The sequence below is a fragment of the Molothrus aeneus genome, chromosome 1 (genome assembly GCF_037042795.1).
Source record: "Molothrus aeneus isolate 106 chromosome 1, BPBGC_Maene_1.0, whole genome shotgun sequence".
Lineage (NCBI taxonomy): Eukaryota > Metazoa > Chordata > Aves > Passeriformes > Icteridae > Molothrus > Molothrus aeneus.
This window is the reverse complement of record NC_089646.1, coordinates 11,148,225-11,162,297: the sequence shown is the minus strand read 5'-3', so window position 1 is coordinate 11,162,297 and position 14,073 is coordinate 11,148,225. Positions and strand designations below refer to the sequence as shown.

The 14,073-nt window shown below is 40.2% G+C and overlaps 1 protein-coding gene across 1 annotated transcript in view; it reads left to right on the top strand.

Annotated features, from left to right (window-relative positions):
* The window catches only part of ADARB2 (adenosine deaminase RNA specific B2 (inactive)), a 306,659-nt gene that overhangs the window by 244,651 nt on the left and 47,935 nt on the right, over nt 1-14,073 (top strand). The window contains exon 4 of the mRNA XM_066551336.1: nt 2,363-2,477. Coding sequence (XP_066407433.1) covers nt 2,363-2,477 — 115 coding nt within the window. The remainder of the gene's footprint in view (nt 1-2,362; nt 2,478-14,073) is intronic.

Here is a 14,073-nt window from a genome sequence, read left to right as displayed (position 1 = left end):
GAAACAAACTTTCATATTATGAAAGACAGGCAGTGTTCCAGCACTGAGCACTTAACCAGAGCATCAGGAAATCAGAACACCTGGCTGTGCCCAGCTCTGTGCTATTCCCCTGGACCAGTCCCTCACCCTTTTAGTGCTTTCACTCATTCATCTGTAAAGTGGCCGTAATTGAGTTTATATCACAAGGGTGCCTTGATGCTTGGCAAATGAGAATTGACCCAAAATTCATCCTTCAGAAGCACTGTATGAGCAGTACCTCGCTCACATGGTAATTGTGGACAATTAGATTAGAAGAGGTATAAATGCAGTGAAAGCGAAATTCCATTTAGGAACTGTCAAACTGTTCTTGATAATTTTTCTTAGTTTTTGTCTAATTCTAGTGTGGAGTTTTGCATGCATCTCCCAGAAAGGCTTTATATGCCTCTTTTCTTCTTCTGCAACAAGACAGCATATTTTATTCGTGTTATATTAAACTGTGTTTTGGGCAAATAGTTTGTTCCCAGAACAGTACCTTGGAAAGCTAGGTTTAGAGAAACAAAGAAAAATTATTGTGTCAAAGAAATCCTATCCTCTATGTATTTGAGCAAATTGCAATAACTTATGAGGATTGTACACAGAAAAAATATTCCAGGTTTTATGAAAAGGGGTTTGCTTAAGTGTTGTTATGTTTTATTTAATTAGATTTTTTTTTATACTTACCATAATAATGTTTTAAAATTAAGTTGAATTCCCACAACAAACTGTAGAAACATATGGTGTACAGCCTGCAGAGGCACTTAATGGCAGTAGCATTACTCATATTTGTGAGTTAGAACCTACTTTCCTCTGAGAAGTAGCTGTGTGTTCTCCCAGTTTAAAACACTGTTTAACACCAACCTTTTTGGTTGTGTTTGGGGAGGAAAAGAATGAATGTGATCTTCCTAAATACACATTTCCTTATTTCCACGTAGCTGTTGATATTTCAGGGTGAGGGAAGTTGTGTGTCAGACTCAGGGTCTCCTGCATGTGTGTCATGAACACACTTAATGAAACCAAGTGGGTTAAAGGGGGCCTGTTTTACCAGGATCACCCCCAGGTAGCATATCACAACACCAGAAGAAAAAAATGGAATTGTTTCTTCCTTGAGCCCCTTTTCCTAACAAAGGCACAATCACTTGGGGCTAACCAGATTTCAGGGTGCCAGGAGGTCTCTGTCAGCACCCCAAAGTAAATTCCAGCTCCCAGGAACTGCTTCCAGAAGGATTTGTAGTTTTAGCTTGGTTCCCTACAAGAAGTCATATATCTTTAAAAAAATCCTTTGGATGTTACTTTTTTATGTTCAGACTTGCAAAGCACTTTAAGAACAACTCATGCTCACAAGGAGTGTTCCACTGACTTATCTCTAACATATGCTTGAGAGGCTCAGTGCAAAACAAAATTCAGAGATTAAGTAAATGAAAAGATATCAAACATTGCAGCAGGGAATCATTCCAAGTCATGGTGTTCTCAGGAGCACCAGAGCTGGTTTATGTTCGTGCTCATTCATGCAGAGTCTGCAGAATTCACTTTTTAGACCCTTTTAATCTGCTCTGTTTTAGTAACCAGGTTCCCAAGGCTCTCCCTGGTGATTGGACTCATTCATACCTGAGGGTTCAGACCACGCACTCTCCAGTGCCCAGTCCATGGGAAAATTTGACCTTTCAAAGAAGATGCCATGCTCAGAAAGAGACATGGCAGACCAGTCCCTCCCAGGCCACTGCACACCCATGAACTGCAGGCAACATCTTTGGCAGGATATGCAAGCAAAGATTCCCCATCATCCTTCCAAGACAGAAGCAGGACAGATCATGGTGCTCCTCTGGCAGATTCCTGAGCTTATTGCTTTGCTTTAATAGCTGTGAGTCATTAAAAACTCATTTTGAATGCAGAAATAGGTGGTTTTTACTGATAAACCAGGCCTCAACTCAGTTCTCAGTCTTCAGTGGGCTAATGGAAATTTTCTGTGGGCTCACAGAAATACGTGGTTTTGTAGGACACAGGTCCACCTCTTTAGCTTACTATAATAAAGTGCTTTAAATTCCTGTGAACTGGTGCTGGACCAATGTCTTAAGAGACTAGGAAAAGGTTCATTCTCTAAATCTTCTCCCTTTACCCCTGGTCCTAGTCAATATGGGTCTCTTGGCTTTCATGCAGTTAATTTTGCCATTTCTGAGGATGATGTAGGAAGTTGAAGGAGGGATACTCATTTTGTCTTTGCTCAAATAGGTGGTGTTTAATTCTAAACTGTACCTCTCAGCAGCTGACATCGGGTGACTAATCTGCAGAAATGCCCAGGTTCCTCAGTCAAAGAAGTGAAACAATTCTTTCTGACTGTCTCTTTCAGGATTTTGCTGACTCTGTATACCAAATGGTTGCACAGAAGTTCCAGGAGCTGACAGACAATTTCACTTCCATGCATGCACGCCACAAAACTCTTGCAGGCATTGTGATGACCAAAGGTAAGATATTCTCTCATTTATTTTCCTCTGACATTTTTCATGACTAAGTAATACATTATTTACCTGGTTCACAATACTGAAGGATGACTTTACTCCCACACAGAAAAATGAATAGTAATGCAGTGAAAAGAAGCATTAAATATTTACACCTCAAGTAAGTTCGCACAAAAAATATTGGCAACAGAGTTGAAGATTTATTCATAAATATGTTGCTACATTTCTTTGTTTACAGGACAAAATGCAGCCCTCTCTGATTTTTCATTTCCTTACAGACGGGGGAGAGAGTTATCAATAAAAGTAGTATTATTTATTAATTGCTTTCTTAGGTCTGAATACACCAAGTTCTTGTTATACAACATAAACTTTGTTTTAGACTGGCAACAGAAACAAATGTGCTTTCCAGTCAAAAAAAACAAACCCAGAGTATGTGTAATTTTAGTTCTGCTCTTCTCTAGCCATGGGAAATACTTACACTGACCAGCAGCAGGGCCAAAATTTGGTATTCACTGCTGTTAAGACTTGATTGATTGACACATACTGTGTGGAAATCTTCAGTGCTTTGATGAAGCAGTTGCATGGATGGTCCTTCTCTGCAAGCGCCCCTCAGGTGGGGCACCTCAGTATTTATGAGGACATCAGCAGTGGAGATGCTTCCATAAACTTCATTCTCTCTCTGACACATGGAGCAGTGGGCCCAGTACAGAAATGAGAAGATAAGCTTGGAGGGGAAAGGCATATATAATTCATCCAGGCTTGTCTCACTCCTTCCTTTCAACAATTACATTAGCTAGGTTCAGTAGGGACACTTGTGAATATTGCAAGACGGCAGTATGGAAACAGGATTTTCTGATGGATCTTTTCCAGCCACAGAGCCTAAATGCAGATAAGATTTCTGTGCTGAGCATCTCCTTTCTGATGTGAAAAGAATAAGTAACCATATTCAGTATGAAGGAAAATAAAAAGGAAGTGTGATTGATTTTGGGATGTGAAAGATGCACACTAGACCCAGCATACCAGCTGCCTTGTCATTGTCAGATTTCTTGACTGTGGCTCTCATCAGATTTAAACAAAGTGCTATAGTTTATTTAGATAAGCTCTTTCCAAGCAGAAGCACAAGGGAGAATGTTTATGTATACTTTTTATAAGAAACCAAGCTACAGGAGCCAAGAACTGTTGCTTTAACCACATGTAGGGAGAGAGCACAGGGGAGCTTGTACTTACTGTAAGAATTGTAAGAAATGCCTGTAGGAATTTCATCCCATTCTTCTTTGACAAGGAGCTACTCCTACATTCTTTATAGACCAGCTTTATAAAGACCTACTCCTGCATTCTTATATAGACCAGCTTTATAAAGCATGATTGAGCCACTGCAGCCTTATTTCTACATGTCCAAAGAAGCACATTAAAGACTCACAATATATGAGAAGAACTGTGACTGGAAGGAGTCATAATTCCCAAAGTTATGGCTGCAGAGTGCATGCAGTGCTAGGGGAAGAAAAGGGCACTGCCAAACTTTCTTAGCCTTTCTGGGCAGTTGGGGGCTGGCTGTGTCTCTTCTTTAGGGAAGGGCTAAAAGTGTCCTTAATGCTGTTTGTTTCTTTTGGTGGGTCCCATGCCCTTAGTGAGATTTTACAAATTTGTGTTTCATATTTCATCTTAGTCAGCATTAGGACACAGTGTAATTTTACTTATGTTCACAAACTATTTCCCTCTAGGCTTCTTTTTTTAATTCTGAATTCCCTCTCATGAATTTCTTCAGTCTGTCAGCCATCCAATTTGTCAATATCTCACTGGTGGAACCCAGAAAAGAAACTTGCAGATATAAGGTGATTCATAGAAGATGCAAATCTAGCAACAGCCTTATCTTAGTATATTCTCCAGGAAGGTTTGAGTTCTTTCCAGCACAAGAATCTCAACCAACCAAGGCAAGATGAATCATCTGTCATTTGTGTCATTATTTTCTGTACTAAAGTTGTAGATTTGTGGTCTCTTCCTCACCATCATTCCCAGAAGTAGCAAGGACCTCGGCACACAATTTTCAAAGATGGCATAGGCAGGTTTTCCACATCAAGCACTCAAATGAATACCAATTTGTGTTTTTAACAAAAAATTTGGCAGAAGCTGTCTTAGATCTCTGTAAACAATTTACTAATGACATCAACAAAAACAAATCTGGAAATTTCTTGTTGCATTCTGTACTATAAGTGACAAAAACTGATTTGTTTTTACCTTCATTTCAATTTACTGTCATCCTGACTAGAAGCAGATTTATCTGTGCTTGTACAGTTTCCAGGCAAAGCTGGTAAAAAGCACAATGGGATTCTGTGATAACTGCTGTTAAGATAATGCAAGATCTCTACAGACAAAAAAAGAAGTGTGCTAGATTGGTTTTCTTTTTCTGAACTCTGACATTTTTTCTGTCATTTCAATTTCCCAGGGAAACCAAAGAGAATTATGTTTGGCCACTGTAATTGACTTATGCTGTAGCACCCGGGGCAAATTCCAATGTGTAAGAAAGAAAAAAAATGTGGAAAATTATGTTATTGATGGACTGAGAATGTTCTACAGTAATAAATTGCTAGTCAGTGAAACAGGCAGTCCAAAGCTAGAATTTAGAATTTAGAAATGCTTTGCTCTGAATTGTGATGACAATTAAAATCTCCATGTTTTTTGTAAAAGTAAGTTTAGTTGTTTAGCAGATATCAAGAAAATCTTAAAAGTATTGGCCTAGGCAGGAGCAATTTACCACACTAGATAACAGCTGATGTGATCTTATCTGTTGTAATACAATAATTGAATATAATAATAACTAAAATCTCACATAACTCATCTTGAACTAAACGTTTCAAAAGATTGAAGAGTTTAAATCAATTATTTAATAGTTATAATGTATAATTTCATAATGTATTTGAAATCTGCCAGTCCTCTAACATATTCTAATTTTGTTGAAACACACTCAGAGGAGATTGTTCTCTCAAAAATTGTTTGATCGATTCTAAGAAAAATTGTTTAACAAGTGAGTGCATTCAAGTCTTCCTCATACAGCAAGCTATAATCCAAGACTATCTTCAAGTAGAACGATAAGTATACTTATTACTGAAGCATAATATTTATATGAAGACCTATGCTTTACTGCACATTGACTCTCCACAGCAGATCTGCTGATTTCTCTGAAGATATGATGAAGTCACACATGGTAAATTAAGAACATCATCTCACCTGTGGAAAAGACATTCTGGACCACACCATGTCAAACACGAGCCATCAGCTCAGAACTTGCATTATATGATGCAAGTTAACTTCCCTCATCATGTTTGGCATTAGTGGCTAAAACACAATTGATAACACAACATTTTGGGTATGTGCTTGCAAAGTGCCAAGACTATCTCTCTCTCCTATCCCCAACAAGTAAACTGGAGATGAGCAAGAGGCTGAGAGGGGGCAAAGCCAGGACAGGTGTCCTCAGCTGATGGAGGGAGTATTTCTTGCCATAGGACACTGTGCTCAGCAGTAAAAATCTGGAGAGAGGGGAAGGGGGATATAAATGGGTTTATGGCATTTGTCTTGCCAAGCAACCATGAACTATCATTATATCAATGCATTGGTCTTGCCTTCCTTCTGTTTCTTCCCAGTCCCACAGGAGAGTGGAATGAGCAAGAGGCTGTGTGGGTGTTTGGCTCTTGGCCAGGATCAACCAATATTTCATTTCAACAGCAGCTGTTTCTTGATGTTTCTGGTTGTCAGGGAAAGATGACCCACCAGCTCCCCATCCTTCTGTCTCTCAGGTGCAATTTGGACATCTTATTTTGACTCACTGCTCTGCTGTATCTTACTATTGAAAAGTTTCATTGACAAGCAGTTTTCAATATTGTTGTTATGTCAGCTGATACATTTGAAAAAATGAAAGGCAAGCAAGCTATTATTTTCTAACACGAGGCAACAAATGCAAAACCAGAGCACTCTCACATACCTCTGGGCCTGATGCCCAGAGTCACAGACTGTGGGGTGACAGGAGGAGCCCCTGTGGCCCCACCATGGGTCACCAGACAGGGCAGCACACAGAGCATTGAGGGGACGGTGTGGCAGTGCTGCCTGTCCCCCAGAGCTGGGAGGGAGGAAGTCCCAGGGCAGGGCAGAGCAGGGTGGGAGCCTCACACTGAGTGCTGTGGCTAAAGACTGGTGGCATTCACACTGTTTATTGGCATCAAAGAGACAGTTTGGCTTTTGCTCTACCTGAAATCACCAGGCAAAGTAAAGAATTCCTGTCACTCAGTAAAGAGATGATCTATTATTGCTGAGGTCCTCTTTGCAAAAAAAAAACCCTGCCATAATCATTAGGGACAAAATGAAACTGCTATTTAAACACAATTTTCCCATTTGTGTTTGACAAATCTTAGCAGCTTAAATACTGATAGGAACTTTTTGTCATGCTTTCTGTTAAAAATGAAGCATTAAGAAAGTTCAGTCCTTTTCACAGCAGTGTAACATTCATAGAAAAAGATTGTGAGTTGATTCTTCGCTTCAATTTTCTCTCTTCTATATATATATATTTTTTAAGGCTGACAATCATTTTGATGTTAAAAGCAAATTAGGAGGTCTTCTCAGTTATCTTGTGTGAAATAAAGATGAACTGGACAAAAGAGCCCTAAATAGAAATTTCATGCTGTGATAAAAGATGGGAAATTATCATCTGTATCTCATGGAATGGATCTTAATCATTGCTAAGTGGAATAACAGAAAAAAGTAAAGTTGACAATATGTCTCCATGGATCTTTCCAGACACATTAAGATTCACAAAGCCTGGCTTTTAAGTACAATGAGAAATACTACTGTCCAATTGATTTCTAATCCTCAGTATGAGTAGGAAATTTGCAAAGCAGTAGAATGCAGTAGAACACCCAGGCCATGTGTAGAATACCAATCTGCTCCATCCCATGCTGCACTCGAGTAGCCAAACCAGTTAGAGAAAATGTGAATGATTTACAGATTAGTGTCCAGAGCAGATTCCTTCAGGAAGAGAGGCACAGGAGGAATTTGGGCTCCCAGATCCCATTTGCATAGTTAGATGAATGCTAAAACCTGGTCCCAGTGGGATTCAGTGTTTCCATGAGAATTGAAACTTCTGAAATCAAAAGTGAGTGCACAAACTGCTGACATCCCTTTGAAGATCTCAGAAGGTCTCTTCACCTACTGTTGTCTGATGCTCTCAAGGATATGGCACAAAGTCATTTGACATTCTTGTAAACATTATTGACTTCTTACACATGCCAAGGTTGACACTTCACCAGTAGATGACAGTTTTTCTCAAAATAATTTAAACTAGGTAAATAGATATGTAGTTAGGAACCATATATGTCACTCTTTCTCAAAAATCTGGTTTTCTCTGCTTATAAAGTCTAAACCATTAATGTTCAGATTCTCTCTAAATAGTTTTGAAGCCCAAAAGACTATCCCTTTTCTACAGCTGCAACTCTATTCCTGGATTTTGTAATGTACACCTATAATGGGCATAATCTCATATTCCTGCAGCTCAAGAGACTTAGGTTTCCAAATTCCAGCTCAAAGGACATTTGAGGTTTTGTAGTTAAAACTCTGGCCCCACCAGAGCCATCACTTCTATTAAAATGTGGGTTTGGGCATCGTGAGGACTCCCACTACAAGAGCAACTCTGAGTGTTTCTTCATCATTTCTGTCAAACAAGGGCTAATGAACAGAAAGTAGTTGAAGACAGATTACTTAGAAACAGAAAATATGAAATGGGACACAATCCTGCAGCCTTGCATAGAGAAGGAGAAAAACAGCTTCAGGGACAACTCTCCAGGCCAGGTTGTTATATGTTTTACATTAAAAAAAAAAAAAAAAAAAAAACAGGGAGAAATGCAGGCACCAGCTGGGAGTAAGTACAGAACCAGAGCTTCACTTTTGGAGATGAGCACCCCAACATGCACACACACAGCCTCTCATTGCTGTTATTGTCTAACCTAATTCCATCCTCTTAGCTGTTTGGTGGCACAGGTTCAGAAGGAACAGGACAAAACACCCCTCTCATATCAGCAGTTTTAGGCACTTCCATAGGAAAATGGGAAGGGAGCTGAGTCCCTCATTTCTCAGCAGCTGAAGCAGCTGTAGGTGTCTCCAGCACATGGCACTGCTGACCTCTGGGCAGCTTCAGCTCCCCACTGTGCCCACAGGTTGCTCTGGTTCCCATCTCTTCTCAGACACTGAGCCTTTTTACCTCTCTGAACACTTACAGACTCTGGATTTAGTTTTCCATTCCTGCTGTTCAAAGTACTTTTCTGATTGAAACACCTCTCAAAACCTGGATGCAGACAAGGCCTTGGCTCTGTGTCACATGTAATTGCATTGGGCACAAGGATGGGTGTAATAATTAGCATAAAACATGGAAATTAAAAATAGGCACTTCTGTTTCCTAAGTGTGTCAAGCAAGGAGTTGGCAAGGTCAGACTTTCATTCTGCTCTGTGATAAGGCAAACTGGAAGCTGTCCCAATGTCAATACCAGGAGTGCATCTCACCCTAAAAAAAGAAATTTCTTTGGTGAATAAAGGCTTGGAAACCATTGCTTTCACTTTACCAACCTAGTAAAACACATAGGAAGATGTTTTTAGATGCAAGCACACCAAAGAATTTTAAAAGAAATACAATTTTAAAAAAAATCCTACATAAAATTAAGTTCCTCCTGTGTTTAAGTGCCAAAATTCATAGTCAGGATTTCATTCTTTCTCACTGTAATTTAGAATCTTACTACATCTAAAACTGTCAATTTACTTAATTCTCAGATATCAGTGGCACAACATTTATTAGAGAAACACAGATATCTGCAGTCCGGACATGGCAGGAAAGTGCAATTCAGTCCTGCTTTAAAATTAAGAATTATGTGCAAGCTCTCTTCTTGAGGAGAGTATTCAAAGTCACATGAAAGGAAAAAACCCTCAAAAAAACCTTGATACTGCCACTACAAATTTAGATTATTTTTTTTTAAATCCTCAAGGGAGGTGAGGCGGTGAATCCCTCTCAGGATTTCCAAAGCCCATGTTGAGGAAAGGAAGGGAAGGTAAAGGGCACTGGTGCTCACAAACACAGCACTCTCCTTCCACACTCCTCAGAAGCAAAGCTGATGGGATTTCATCCTTTTGGTCCACTGAGGGGAGGGAAGAAATGGACCATAGAAATTAGAACTGGGAGAGACCACTAAGTCATCCAGTCCATTTCCCTGCAAGCATAAGATTGTTCCCAAGTGCTCTTTCCAGTCTAGATTTAAATTAATCAATTAACAATGGGGCTTTCAACAGTACCTTGGGAGACCATTCTAGCCTAATGGATCTCATTGTTAATAATTTTCACCAGTTATTCAGCCTGACTTTTATTTTCTTTGATGTCATCTCAGGACCTCAGTTCTGCTGCTCTAAATTTAGTGCCCACTTCTCTCCTTGGGGTTTGTACCTTTCAGTTACTCAGAAGCACGCACATCAATGTTCATAGTTTGCATATTCAATTTTTGTACTCTCTCCTGCTGGGTCACTCTTCTCTGCAGCCCCCAGCAGCCTTGCCTTTGTTTTCTGATTCCCTTCCACTCGGGAACCTCCTCACCATTCTTTTCCACGCTGGAAATCCACCTTTTGAATGAGTTTTAAAGGAAAGGCCTGCACAAAATTTCTTGCAAAATGGATTAGCACAAGAATCCTTTCTCAGGCATCCCACGGTGTGATCAAACAGCACGAAATGAGCTTGTGTCAGAAAGGGATTTTTGTTTCAGAGGAACCGAATTTGGAACTTATTTACAAGTGCACTCCCCACCCCTCCCCACCCCCGTGGGTTTGGGCAAAATTTACTGTGGCTGACTGTGAAAGGAGAGCCATGACCACTGTCAGACAATAGCCTGGCTCTTGCTTCCAGCCCAGAGGGGGCAGAGATCAGGGCAGAGAGGACTGTGACTCTGTCCCTGCTCCTTCACTGATGAAGATGAAGAGCTCTGCAAAGAATAGCTTTCCCTAGGCAGCACAGTCAGAGGGAGGACTACTTAACACATTAATAAGGGAAGAAAACATGAGGCTCCACAGAGGCCCCCTCTACACCCTTTCTTTCCACAGAAATACAATATATTCAGTTACACAAAACCCACATTTTGATGTAAGGAAAGGAAATCCCTGTGTAACTCCAGTGTTTCAAAGACTGTTCCCTTTATACCCCTAAATATCTGTAACCTCACTGCTAGCCACTTCTTTGTTCCTATTATTTGCCAGCTGTGTATCAGCCTTTCGTTCAGACTTCTGCTATTCCATTTCCTAAGCCCTCAACATGCTTCTTTCTTCCCATATTTTAGTCAGCTGCTTCACATCAGCTGCTCCCATCCACCTCAGGGGTGTTCTTTGGGACATCCAGTGTGAGCTACAATTCTTTGGGATATCCTGTGTGGGTTACAGCCAGAGTGCTCACTGAAGTCACAGGTTCCTTTTTGTCACTGGAATTATCACAATCACTACCACAGGTACAATAGAAAATGGAGAGAAAAAAATGAGCTGCAGCAGTCTTTATGGCTGGTAGATAAATGCATCCTGTGCATTGATATATGCATACTGTTAATCCTCCCTGCTGTACACAGTTCTTCTCTTATGGCTATACATTTTTAAATTTTTTTTTTTGTCATGAGTTTGGTTTTGTTCCCCATGCAGAACTGGGGACAGCAGAGCTGTGTGGTTCAGGGATCTGCCTTGGGACAGTGGGGTGGGTGCAGGACTGTGCCCACAGCACATCCCTGCAGACAGCTTTTCCAGCATCACTGCCCTTTCATGTCTTGACTATCTCTTATTACAAAATTAAAGCCATCCTAAGAATGTGATAGGGCTGCCAGGGAAGAAGATAAGAGAAAATAATGCAGGACTTGTCAGTGCTATGTAACATCAAGAAATTTCCCTTTCCTAAACAAACCTGAAATGGAAACCTGAACTTATTCAGCTGTGAGTAGAGGGTATTAAAAAAAAAAAACCACCCTCCTCTGTGATCAGAGCTCAATTAAGCTGCCTTGAAAATTATTCCAAATACACTTTTTTCAGATAACAATAGACAATCCCTTTGACTGATTTGCTAAAAAAGGTAAAGAAAGAGCATAAAATTATTGCTTATCAGAGAGAGAAGCAGCACCATTTAAAATAACATGAAATTGTATCCCATGAATTATTCAGGAGGGCTGATGTTACACTATCATTATTTCTGGCTTTCCTTTTTACTGCATTGCATTTTGTGTAAGTTGTCACGCACCCAATAAAAGAAGTGTGGGTTTTCTTAATTAATCAAACCTGATTTTTCTGTTTTTTTTTTTCTAATTTAAAATGAATATATTTCGAGCAGTGAGCTGTCTTCACGGTGTCAAGCTGAAAAAGAAGATGGATTTCACTACCACTAGCAGGGTCTAAAACATGCAGTGCAATAGTCACTTGCATACTGACTGGTGCTTCTCTACGTGTCGTGCCAGCTGCTGAGAAACCAAAGTGTGATCCCAGTTGTATCCTGGCATTAGCAGTTGTAAACTCCATCCTGTTCTGTATGAGTTGGGCTCACTGAATTTCTCAGCTCTCTGATGCACAGCCTGTGTGATTTCCGATTGCAGGTACCAGTCTACACCTCCTGTGATTTCCTCAGGATTTTGATTTTCCTTTTCCAACACAAAAATATGCAAGGCTACAAACTCATTCTTATGGAAGGTCCTAATTATCATAGCCCACTAGAAGAGTAACTCTTTTAAAATCAGTGGAAGCATTGACTAGACTAGCCAAAACTCACTTGTTTTATTGGTAGAGCTGTGTCTCCAAGCAGATGGGTGTTGGCATTTTCTGTTTATGGCCACAACTGACTTAAACACCCAGTTCACAACCACAGTCCATAAGATGTCAGCCAGTTCTCCACATCCAGCTTGTCTGCTGAGCAAACCTTCATATTTTTGTTTGCTGACTCTCTCTTCTGTCAACATTTTTCTGAACCATTTCTGTTACAAGCTCTGTTGCTGCAGGCCTGCTGTTTTGGGAGGTCACATAGGGAAGACAGCCCTGTTTTCTTTCTGTGTGTAATAGTTCAGCTCAAGGCAAAATGAGCATCCTTGAATATACTAACATTGATACAATTATCCTTAATTGTTGTGGGAGAAAAAATCTCATGAAGTTTAAACATAAGGGAAAATAATGTAAAGGAAAGATTTGTTCTGCTTGCCCTCTTATGATTTGGGGAGTCTTGATCTGTATTTTGCTGCTTGGAAGAGAAATCTCACTGAGAGCATCTCTCCACAGTGTAGAAAGCTTTGTTCTTCTGGCTGTCTATAGATCTCCAGAGTTCATGAAGAGAAGCTGGCAATACTGAGATGTAATGTAGACCATCAAAAAGCAAATATCTAAACTAGGCCAGATGAATCACCTCCTAGGAAATTCCTCTCCTTTGACTACAGAGTCTACAGCAATTAGCTCAGCTATGGACATCTAAAGTCTAGTTATCCAGAACAGCTGAAATGAATCTCCCTGCTGGTGTCAGCAAACTGGAAATGGCTCATAATAAAACCCAGTTTCTTTTCAACAGCTCAGCTGTGACATGAAAATCTTCACAATCACTGACCGACAAAAAATGAACATCGGGGGTTTGAGGTTCCCCCTGCCTGGCTGTGAGAGGAGTTCCTGCCTCTAGACCCAGGGTGGGCTCAGGCTTCCAGCAGAGCTCCAGAAAGGATTGTTACCTCACTGAATCATAGACTGGATATGTGGTCAAAGGCAATGTGCTATTTATGTGGACATTTTTGTTTTATAATGCAAGTAATTAATTGACAGAATTGGTCAAGATCAAATGTAGTGAATTCCCTCCCTGCTCTCTCAGCTGTCCTCAACAACAGGGTATGAGCCAGGACCCAGCCACTATGCTGGCACAGCTTCCCAATTTCCTTTCCCCTGCTCCATTTCCTTTTCAAATTGAAAACTATTAGAAGTCTTTAGGCAAATAATAGAAACCTAATGCAGGTGCCTGTTATAAATTGTTCACTAGTTACTTTTAACCTAATGTCTCTTCAAACATTACTTTGCACAAGGCAACGAGGGTAGGAAATGCCTCATGAATTCTGACAATCAGTGGGTCAGGAGTTAAGGTCATAATAATGTAGCCCATTTCTCCTTGTTTGTCAAATAACCTGGATGCAATTACATCCCTGGATCTTTCACCTGAGATTGACTCTCCTCAGTAAGAACATGAGTCTTGTGGGATGCAATCTTTGTATAACCCTGAGCAGGGTAGGTGCCATAAGGCTGGTGGTGCCAGTTACTGTTCATGTAGGATTCTGCCACTCACAAAGCCACAGCTTTCCCAGGCATGGCTTGAGGATGTGCAGTCTGCATCTGCTGCATGTCTGAGGTTAAATTAATCAATGCTTATGAGGGAGCTCGACTTTCATAAATAGAAATTGCTTGAGAATCTTGAAGTATTCTGCAAGCAAAATAAAATAGGAAGTAAACATAAATAACAAGAGTTAGTAATTACTGGTTTTAATGCAAAATAGACAAATGTACAGAAGTGCCTATTAATTCTGAATCACTGAAGCAAGTATCT